Below are 12,444 nucleotides of genomic sequence, written 5' to 3' on the forward strand. Positions count from 1 at the left end.
AACAAATAAAAATATATTGTTCTTTACAGTTGAAATTCTCATTATCAGAATAAAACAGTACATGAAATAATTCAATTTAATTCAATTCAGCTTTATTTGTAGTGCTTTTACAATGTCGATTGTGTCAAAGCAGCTTCACATAACTGGTCTTAGTAACTGGATCAGGGTAGTTCAGTTTTTAGTGTTTAAGTTCAGTTCAGTTTAGCTCAGTTCAGTGTGGTTTGAAACCATTACTGAGAGTCCAAACACTGAAGAACAAATTCATCAATGCATAGTTCTACCGATCCTGAACCATGCAAGCCAGTGGAAATAAACCAATTTCTATTTTATACTCTATTTTTTGTTAATAAACAATTCAAAATCTTTCCAAAACATTCTTGAGTAAATACAATGAAAAAAAAAAATGCTAAATTGTTTCTTTTTCTTGACCACAAAATTCACACAAATATAAAATATTAAGTTTAAATCTCTCCAGAACATGTTTAGCAGGATACATTCTATGGAGTATTTTGTACGACACCTTTTTAATTTTGTTATTCAAGCAAAATTTATTTGTCAACTTCCAGGCTTTAAACCAAGAAATATGATCAAATAATGAAAGCCAAAAATATCTTGCTGTATGTAGGTTGTTTTAAAACATTAATACTTTCAATAAAAATGTTTTCACGAGGATTACCTAAGCTGATTTCTTCTGAAATACTGATTTTTAAAAGCAAGACCACACCCTTAAGAGTTGGAATTCTCTCGGTTTAACTGGTAATTTAAATATTTTAAGATTTTCAGTATAAGATAGCAAATGTCCATGAGGGTTAATTAACTGTCTAACAGAATACCATTATTGAACCAATTCTGATAAAATAAGAATTTGTTTTAAATAAAACATCCTTGTTATTCCATATAAAATAATTGTAGCGTGAAAAGTATGTTTATATACCAATTTCCATGTTGGAAGGGCTTTTCTATGAAAACTAGCCAAATGACATTTTAACAAAAAAGTTATGCCTCCCAGAGTATTGAAAATATAACTAGGAAATACATTAAAATAATTGACTATATTCTTCATGAGTTCAATTAACCATTTAATTTTAAGAGTGTCATTAAAAAGTGCCATAGTCTAAAAAGTATTCTAATCTAAAAATCTAATCCCTTTAATCTTGAAGCACTTGAAGAATCCAGCACTCAAAAATGACATTGGCTGCTTATTAGTACTTATTTAAAATGAGTTGAAACACAATTCTTAACGTTTTTTTGGGGGGACTGAGGGCTCCTAGCCTACTCTACAGCTAAAGAAAGCAATTTCCACAAAAACAAACACATCTGTTAAGTCTGGCTCGGACTGACAGGTGTTGTGCTTAATAAATTTCCATGCCAGCTGAAGTTGTGTTTACCCTTCACTAACTCACAGCTGTCATGCTATTAGAGCACAGCCCTGTTACATGGCGGGATTGATTCTTCGCTATAGGCTTGTAAAATAAAACATATGCATTTATCTAAGCATTAGCATAACAGGATTAGCCTGACCTAAAAACATGCACGTCATCCCTGTGTGGTCCACCAGAGGCCTTCACACTGATTCAGATGCAGGCCTGGAATCACTCCAGGAACACTCGAGATCAAATCCAAAAAGAGAAACATCCAGTTCTAAATACCCCGGTTCTTATTGCAGTCCGTTTGCTGAGCGAGAGTGGATGTAAGGTAATGAACTGTGGCTTAGGGAAAATCATTGCGGGGAGAAGGGAAAAAAATGGATGTACACAGACTTGAGTAATCACTTTAAAGGAAGTTTAGCGCTACCCCTGAGACAAGCACAGCATCGTGATCAAATACAGCGCAAAGCAACCTTGAAATGTCCAGGATTTTTTTGCTTTCCACTTTGCTTTCCCAAAATAAATCACTGAAAAAACAGATAACTGAAAAAAAGAACATAAATATATTCTCACCATCTGGGGTTTAATGCTGGAAAGCTCTGCCAAGTGCTTCTTGTTTTAATGCCAAATGTGACCAGAAACTGAGGGCCTTTTTCACAGCTGCTTGTGCCAACATTCTTTCATCTTTCTAATAAGACTTGCAAATAAATACATATAAATATATATGGGGACTCTATATTGGGGTGAATTTGTTTTTTAAATTAATAATAATAATAATAATAATAATAATAATAATAATAATAATAATGTTGTGTCATTTTTGTTGTTTTTATTAACAACAACATTATTATTATTATTATTATTATTATTATTATTATTATTAATAATATTAATAATACAATGATAATAATAATAAAAATAATGTTGTGTCATTTTGTTGTTTTTATCAACAACAACAACAACAGCAATATTATTAATACTACTAATAATAATACAAATAATAATAATAATAATAATAATAATTATTATTATTATTATTATTATTATTATTTGTATTATTATTATTAGTATTAGTATTATTATAATAATGGTATTATTATTATTATTATTATTATTATTATTATTATTATTATTATTATTATTATTATTATTATTATAAATAATAATAATAATAATAATAATAATATTTTTATTTTTGTTGTGTTGTTTTGTTTTGTTGTTTTTATTAACAACAACAACAACAACAACAACAATAATAATAATAATAATAATAATAATAATAATAATAATAATATAATGGTATTATTATTATTAATATTATTATTATTATTATTATTATTATTTTGTTGTTGTTTTGTTGTTTTTATTAACAACAACAACAATAATAATATTATTATTGTTGTTGTTGTTATCATTAATAAAACAACAATATGACACAACATTATTATTATTTTTAACAACAACAACAACAACATCAAAACAACAACATTAATAATAATAATATTCATTCATTCATTCATTCATTTTCTTGTCTGCTTAGTCTTTTCATTAATCCGGGGTCGCTACAGTGGAATGAACCGCCAACTTATCCAGCACGTTTTTACACAGCAGATGTTGTGTAATAATAATAAAAATAATAATAATAATAATAATAATAATAATAATAATTATTATTATTATTATTATTATTATTATTATTATTAAGGTTCTGTTGTCGTTGTTGTTGTTGTTTTTGTAATAATAATAATAATAATAATAATAATAATAATAACGGAAAATGTTTAATTACTCTAGTACATGCTTTGTCAATGTTTTTAGATTTTTTAAATAATATTAATAATAACAATAATATAATAATAACAACAACAATTATTATTATTATTATTATTATTATTATACTTATTATTATTATTATTATTATTATTATTATTATTATTATTATTATTATTTTATTATTATTTATATTTTAGTTCTTTATTGAAATTGCTTTAGTACTGTTTTTAATGGTTTGTCGTTTTAAAATGTTCTTAAAAGTGTGAACAGGACTTTGCTAGTACTCATTAATTTTACCACTGCATTAAAATCGAGTTAACACAATTTGTACAAGTGTCATATTGTTTCACATCAGTGTCTGCTTTAAAGCAGTCCTGTGTGGGCCTTAAAAGCACAAGGTTACAGGCTCACTAGGTTACAGGCTCAATTCAACTTTTTCTTCGTAGACGGTGACAAAAACTCTGTGGGAACACAGCTGAGGCTAGATAAAAGTCGAATGCCCTCAAATGTGCTGTAATTTAATTATTCACTCACCCATAACTCGTAATCTCTCTGCACCAACCACCACCTCATGGTCGTCTGCAGAGAAGAGCAGCTTTCCTGAACTCGATTTTACCTCCAACATTTTGCCCCGTGCATGAACTCCATGAGAACCTGGCGGAAATATATAAATTAATTAATTATGTAATATAACTTATATTGTCACTATCTTATAGTTTATAAAGAGCGCTTTCTCCATCCATGTGCCCTCCAAAATCTATTTCAAATAAGTAAACTTCAGTTAAGTAGACATTCATCATTTTCAACTGTAAATGGAAAAAACTTTCATTGAACTTTTTTCAATCGTTGAAAATCGTAAATATGTCAAAGGTTTTATGGGAGCCTGAAAATGTAAATGTTTACAATTGTGTTTCAGCACGAAGGCAATATCTAATTTAAGCTACAAAAGATAGAATTTGTTTGAAATGATGATGTGTGTCATGTGCTCACGTATGTTTTTTGGAGTATATGCTTCTGAAACTTTTTCAGCGAGTGCAATTAACAGTTTTCAAGCAAAAATCAGACATGAAGCAGAATTTATGTGAGTTAAACACCCAAAGAATGCACATATAAACGTATATAAACGTATAAACTTAAATCTTACAAATATTTAGATTTTTTTTTTTACAGCTAACTGTACTGAAATTACCAATACCTGCTTAAGTAAGTATTTACATTAAAATAATCTGTATTTATGAATTCATTAAATCCAAACAGCTAAATAGAAACTGCACATACACCAATATTGTATGATTCATAATTACTATTGACTGTTATACCTTGGTATTAAATTAAATAAATTAAAGCTGACAAAACACAAACAGATCATTGACTGCTTTTGACGGATTTTTTTTTTCTTTCTTTTTATGCACAAAGACAACAATGCGATCACATTTACATTTGATTATTAATTTTCTATAGTATTTCTGTTCCTGGATACTATCACTCATTTCTATGCAAAGATTCAAATTCGTGCCATGACCACCAAAATGTTATATTCTCACAAAATAAAAACTAAATTCTTTTTCTAATTGACATTGATCGCGGAATACACATCTGGCAACACAAAGAGTTCTGCAAATGATTGAGTAAAACCATATGATAACAGATCACATAGTAATAGTGCTGTATGTAATTTTGACACCTGGTAGTTTAGTATGGCCACCCAAATTCAAAATATTAGATTTCACCCTTGATGCACACACAGGAGCAAACATGCCAGATGATTACACAGCAAAATAGTCAACTACAGTAATGTTTTTAAATGTTTATATGTTTCAATTGCAAATTAACGGTTTGTAACTCTGAATCTGGATCTCATTTCAGAGACTACTGGAAATGGTGACTCCATTTTTGGCCACGTCTGCATAAATTAAGGCAAGCTTTGTGACTGAAATTAAATAAGTGGGCGAGTCATACAGACTAATACAAAGACAGACATTCAGGAACACACTTTTTCAAGGGAAAATCACTAATTGAAGCATTGTTGTTGTTTTGTTTTCAGATAAACAAGATAACTTATCATACTTTCTAAATATTTTCAAACCTATTATGGTGGTTTTATACTTTACAAGAGTCAAAAACTTACATACAGCATCTTCATATGGCAGAACGTCTGTTACTCCCACATATGAGAACATATTTATTTATAATAAGTGTAATTTGGTGTGTGGAAAATCAGTCAGTACTTTAACATTGCTATCTATGTGTTAATATCAAAATATCAAAGAACATACTATATGGTAAAGATTTCTCTTTATGGGAATCCAGCAATTGGACAGGACAAAAATAGGCTACATTTCATTCAGTATGGGCAAGTTTTGAGATATTGGGCTGAAAAAAAAAAGTCTTGAACCTGGCAACCCTAAGCACAAGGCCTTCACATTAGGGTTTTGTAACATGTTTTGCACCTATTTTCTATCTATGTTCATTCATTCATTCATTCATTCATTCATTCATTTATTCATTCATTCAGGCAAAGTGCAGTACAAACAAATAGCAAGTCATTGATTTACAGTCTAAACTTGTTCTAATTTGCAACGTTCAATATTGTAATTAACTTAATGACTTTTTTTTTTTACCAGCTGAAGCACAAAGCACTTTAGATTTAAATAAATGAAACACATACTTGCTCTTTCGCTTCCTTTTTAATTTAGTTTTGTATACAGTTGTTCTAGCGCCGTAACTCAAGTGAAAGTCACTTAACTAGTCCATTTAAGGCAAAATTACTTTCATTAAAATACGGCCTCGCTATTATGCTATTAACCAGCACTTAATAGTACATGCATCCATGCACATGCAATTACCACCCAGTAATGAAGTCTCTAGTCACAGTTATAAAGACTACATCATGAGAGTAACAACCTGGCTATGAAAGAACACTTTAACTCTTTCAAAATAGTCATTTAACCATCTGTCCCATAAAGTCTAACATTAGCTGCCTGGATTCATTTTCCTTCAGAGAGCGGATTGGCCCGGAGTCGCCTCTTGAGTTCAGTGAATATTTCATTTCATGCTTTCTACTCTAATATAAACGCCCACAGATGGAGCGAGAAACCTTCATTCCAATTTATAGTCTGCGAAATCTTGGGGAGCAAGACCATTGTAATTATCATAAAGAAGCTGCATGAGGGTTTTTGAGATGTCTGTTGGCCTTAAGTGTGTTTGTGCTTACCTGCAACAAGCTGAGATACTAATTGCTTCTTCTCATTGAGGATGTTGACAGACACGTTCTTAGATGACTGCAGGAACAATGGGCTTCCCTGACATGAAAAAAAAAGTGGAGAAAAAAAATGCGTTTAGAAAGATTACATAAATAATTTAAATAATATGCAAATTATAGGTGTAACTTCTATGTATTAAGTAGGATTTTTTTTGCCTTTTGCCCCCCAGAATTATTGGACCAACTTTTAATTTTTTCCCAAATCTCTGTTTAATTTGGGAAACATGTTTCAACTCATTTCTAAACATAGTAGTTTTAATAACTAATTTCTAATTACTGACTTATGTTATCTTTCCGTTGATGACAATACATATTATTTGACTTGATATTTTCCAAGACACTTCTATACAGCTTAAAATGGCATTCAAAGGTTTAACTAGGTTAATTAGGTTAACTAGGCAGGTTAGGGTAATTAGGCAAGTTATTGTATAATGAAGGTTTTTCTGTAGACTATCGAAAAAAAGGCTTAAATAGGCTAATAATTTTGTCCTTAAAACGAGTTTAAAAATTAAAAACTGCTTTTATTCTAGCTGAAATAACACAAGTTAAGTAACACATGCTTGCAAGTTAAGGTGACTTGCAAAAAAACGTTTAAGTTCAAAAACTAATCCTATTGACCTTATTCTCCACAGATGAGCGGGCGCTGCCATTTGAATCTTTTTGGCACGAGACTTCCGGTCTCATTCACTTCCATTCATTTTTAGACATTAAAAACTGTTCGTTTCGCTGTTTGATGTTGCAAACTGATATTTCCTTGTTATATTATTCTACTTGGTCTGTGTAGTCATGCAAACATTTGTTTGTAGAGCAAGTAGTTTGACCGTTTTCTGCCGTTTATTATTCCTTGTCATTTCTCCCATAGGCGACTGAAACGGAAGTTCTAAGACAATCGCGAAAACAGGCGCACTTCCGCATTTTAGAATAAGGTCAATTGAGTACTGTGAACATTTGAGTAAACGAAGCAGTTTGAGCACAGTAAAAACACAATAAATGAAGAGAACTCAAACCAACTGGGTACTGTAAAACCCAATAAGTTAAGGTAACTCAAACTGTTTGAGGAACCCGATTGCTACAAAACATTTGAGTTAAAAAATGAATCTTTATGAGTACTGTGAACTTACTCCTACTGAAGTAATGAGGTATTTTATTCACTCATTGCCTTTAACACTGAGTTCAAAACTGTTGTCAAATGAGTAGAATTAACTTTCAGTAAATTTAAGTTATCTACATTCATTTCATTTGATAAAGTTGACTGTTGGGTTTTACAGTGTATATATATTTATTCTATAAAAGGTGTGATAACCTTTCTTCCAAAATTCCTAATGTTTTCATTACAGTCATTGAAAATTTGTTTTGCTCTTATCAAATTGAATTCCTAATTCTTCTGAAGTAACAGTAACTGTATTATGTTGTCAAAAATGAATGTAAATATTTCATGGTTGTCAAACTTTAATGTTTAAGATCATCAAACAAATGTAAATAGTTAACAGTAAACACATTATGCTGGTGTTTTATTATTAGGGGAAAACAACATATGAAAAAGTGTTTGCCTAATAAATAGTTGGGCCACCCTTAGCACAACTCCAATAAAGAGTTTTTAAAAACTTGCAACGAGTCTGTCACAGCACTGTGGATGAATTTTGGTCCACTCATCTTTGCAGAATTGTTGTAATTTAACATTGGAGGGTTTTCAAGTAAACTGTAAAAAAAAAAAAAATATATATATATATATATATATATATATATATATATATATATATATATATATATATATATATATATATATATATATATATATATATATATATATATATATATATATATATATATTGTAATTTTAAGTTGAATTACAGAAATTTACCAGAAATTTAAATTTAAGGACATTTCGGTAATTTAATGTCTATTATTTTATGGTGAATTTCTGTAATTTAAGAGCCATTATGTTTTGAAGCATCTCAGTTGTATTCAGGTCAGGACTGTGACTAGGCAACTCCAAATTCTATTTTTTATTTTCAGTCATTAAGAAGTGGAACTGCTTGTTTGCTTTGTCTCACTCTCCTGCTACAGAACCCAGGTTCGTTTCAGTAAAAGGCCAGCTAGCCGAACTTTCTCCTCCAGGATATTTTTAAACAAAGCTGGATTCATGATTCCATTCATAACATCAAGCCTCCCAGGTCCTGAAGCAACAAAACTTCCCTAGAACATCACACTACCAACACCACATTGTACTCGTTGGTATGGTGTTCTTTTTTCTGAAATTACTTTTATGCCACACATAATAAGACACACATCTTCCAAAAGTATTTTCCCAAAAGTCTTAAGGATCATCAAGGTTCTGGTTAAACTGAGTAGAGCCTTTGCTATTTTGTTCATTTTTATCTTGGAATTCTGCCATGCAAAACATTTTGCCCACTCTCTCCCTTATGGTGGAGTCATGAACAGTCATCTTAACTTAGGCAAGTGAGACCTGCAGAACTTTAAATGTTGTTGTGGGATTTTTGTGACCTCTTGATTGAGTTGTTTCTGTGCTCTTGTGGTAATTATGGTCAGCCAAGCTTTAGAAATGGCTTTACAACCTTTGCCAGAGTGGTAGATCTCAGTTATTTTCTTTCTCATTTGTTTTTGAATTTCTTTATATCTCGGCACGATGTATAGCTTTTAAGGATCGTTTGTTCTACTTCACTTTGTCAGGCAGGTCCTGTGTTAAGGGATTCATTGATTTTAAAAAGATATGGCTTAAGATTTTGAACTAATATGTAAAAAAACAGAGTTAAGTAATGTTTTTCTCACAGGGTTATGTGGTTTTGGATATTGTTTTAATATCTTGGACCTTGTTTTAATAATAAAATTAAAAAAAGTATTATTTGTTTTGTCTTTGACTAATATTTAAAGTTGTTTGATGATCTGAAACATTAAAGTGTGACAAACATTTAAAAAAAGAAATCAGTTAGGGGACAAACACTTTTTCACACTATCTATCTATCTATCTATCTATCTATCTATCTATCTATCTATCTATCTATCTATCTATCTATCTATCTATCTATCTATATATATATATATATATATATATATATATATATATATATATCAGTCTAATTCGGTGATAACATCAGTTTAAAACCATCAAAAACTGACAACAAACTAATTAAGTACAATTTAAAATATTTTATGACCCAATTTTAAGCATTTGTCAGACAAGTTTAATCATTTAAAATACAATAAAAAGTTTGTAGATTTATGTAAGATTTTCAGAAGTAGTGTATAGTACAGTTTTTTAAGCACACATGCACATGCACATGCACACACACACACACACACACACACACACACAAACACACGCACGCACAAATCCAAATGATTCTATATTTAAATATAAAGTCCCCACAAAACAGCTGTAAAAACATACAACGGAGCATGTGTGGGTAAATACATCCAAGGTTTAAGTGTATTTAGTCTTATTGTTGATTTTCCATTTAAAACTAATGAAACAAATATGTCAGTGCCACAGGCCACAAGACAAAATACACACAATCAAAGCACATGCTCTGTGTCTTGAAAATAAGCTTTAATATTGCATGCACTCTTGCTTATAAGGTAAATCTATCTTGTTTTACAGCTATTTAGATGTTTAAACTGAAAAGTGAGATAGAGATACTTGCTAGAAGTGATTTTGTGTGCCTTAATCACACATTTAATGCATTGTTCACCAAATAAAAATGAACATTTACTTACTATTTACTCACTCTCAAGTGGTTCTATACCTTTATGAGTTTCCTTTTTTTCATTTAAACACTAAAAGAGAAATTTAGAAACTAATTTAAAACGTGTGAACATTGACTTCGATAGTGGGAAAAATAAAGACTATGGAGATCAATAGTTATAGGTTTCTAATATATATATATATATATATATATATATATATATATATATATATATATATATATATATATATATATATATATATATTTTTTTTTTTTTTTTTTTTTTTTATTTTATTTATTTATTTTTTTTTTTGCAAAATAGCTTAGTATGCATTTAAGAGGGGAGAAAAGAGAAACTCAGCAGTTTTGTAACTTGTAAAAGTTAAGTAAACGATGGCAAGATTTGCATTTTTGTGTGAACTAACCCTTTAACATAACAAAATGGGTGCAAAAGAAAAATTCCTAACAAAATAAATTACAATTTGTGAAATATCCTCTTATGTAGGATTTGGTTTAAAGCTTAGTATACATGAACACTGCATGCACATCTGGGTTGACTTAAGTGTTGGGCAGATGGTCTCCTCCAAGAATGCACAAAAAGCAACATTAATGGCAACCGATTTCCATACAACTGAAAATACACAACAAACACAATAATACTGCATAAATGTATTCGGTAGTAATGACCTGTTATGCAAGCCATGGATACAGATATCTGTCATAATCTTTAGAACAATATTTCATGCTCCAGTTGACTTTTTAATTAAAGATACTATTGTGTGCCATATTAAAAGCTGGAGATAGGTTTATCATGTAAATTATGCATTGTACGTTTTGCTGCTTTGTTTTCACTCAAGTGTGAAATGCATGCTTTGTAGATGCTCTTGATTACAGCGAGAATATCTGGTTTTCTGAAAAAAAAAGTAGGTCAGAAATATATTAAAAAAACATGTCTATTGAGTTGTGTGAGAGGCTTATTATGAGGAACTCAAACCTTTACTTGACAGAAGCTGTGTTTTTCATGAAATGCACTTTTCCTTCGTTATACTCTTTGTCAGTGAGGACATGCAAATCTTGAATGAACAAACATACAGTTGAAATCAGAATTATTACACTTCCTTTGATTTTTTTTTCCCCAAATTATATTTAAGAGCAAGGAAATTTCCACAGTATGTCTGAAAATATTTTTTTCTACGGTAAAAAGTCTTATTTGTTAAATTCCGGCAAGAATAAAAGCAGTTTTAAATTTTTTAAACACCATTTTAAGGTGAAAATTATTAGCCTCTTTAAGCAATATATTTTATTTTGATAGTCTACAGAACAAACCATCATTTTACAATAATGTGCCTATTTACCCTTACCTGCCTAGTTAACCTAATTAACCTAGTTAAGCCTTTAAATGTCACTTTAAGTGTCTTGAAAAATATCTGGTAAAATATTATTTACTGTCATCATGGCAAAGATAAAATAAATCAGTTATTAGAAATAAGTTATTAAAACTATTATGTTTAGAAATGTGCTTAAAAAATCTTCTCTCCATTACAGATATTAAAATAAACGAGGGGCTTATAATTGAAAGGGGCTAATAAATCAACTGTATATGACATAAGTTTATTTATTATTTTTGTAAGTGGTAGCTGTTATTTTTAAACTATAGCACTTTATTTTGAATGTGAGTAAAAGTCGATCAGTATGAAATTGATGTGATATTACATTTTGACATATTGATCATTTGGAAAAGTGGCAGAAGGTATTTTTCAGATGAATCATATGTTGAACTGCATCCCAATCATCATAAATACTGCTGAAGACCTAATGCAACCAGCATGGACTCAAGATTTTCACAAAAATCAGTCAAATTTGGTTAAGAAAAAATCATGGTTTGGGGTTACATTCAGTATGGTGGAGTGTCAGAGATCTGCAGAGTGGATGGCAACATCAACAGCCTGAGGTATCAAGACATTTGTGCTGCCAATTACATTACAAACCACAAGAGAGGGCAAAATCTTCAGCAAGATAGTACTCCTTCTCATACTTCAGCCTCCAGATAAGAGTTCCTGAAAGTAAAAGAGATCAAGGTGCTGCAGGATTGGCCAGCCCAGTCACCAGACTTAAACATTATTGAGCATGTCAAGAGTAGGATGAAAAAGGAGGCATTGAAGATGAATTCAAGGAATCTTGATGAACTCTGGAAGTCCTGCAAGAACATTTTCTTTGCCATTCCAGATGACTTTATTAGTAATTTATATGAGTCATTGCAGAGATGTATGGATGCATTACTCCAAGCTCATATGAGTCATACACAATATTCAATCTTTTTCTACAGCTTTTATATTCT

The 12,444-nt window shown here is 30.3% G+C and overlaps 1 protein-coding gene across 6 annotated transcripts in view; it reads right to left on the reverse strand.

Annotated features, from left to right (window-relative positions):
• sgcd (sarcoglycan, delta (dystrophin-associated glycoprotein)) overlaps positions 1-12,444 on the reverse strand; it is a 377,956-nt gene that overhangs the window by 86,685 nt on the left and 278,827 nt on the right. For all 6 annotated transcript variants that reach the window (XM_073934267.1, XM_073934268.1, XM_068215786.2 and 3 more), the window contains 2 exon segments: positions 6,355-6,442; positions 3,675-3,794 (listed from right to left, as the gene is read on the reverse strand). In XM_073934267.1, the coding sequence (XP_073790368.1) occupies positions 3,675-3,794; positions 6,355-6,442 (208 nt within the window).

Source organism: Danio rerio, chromosome 21, assembly GCF_049306965.1.
Source record: "Danio rerio strain Tuebingen ecotype United States chromosome 21, GRCz12tu, whole genome shotgun sequence".
Lineage (NCBI taxonomy): Eukaryota > Metazoa > Chordata > Actinopteri > Cypriniformes > Danionidae > Danio > Danio rerio.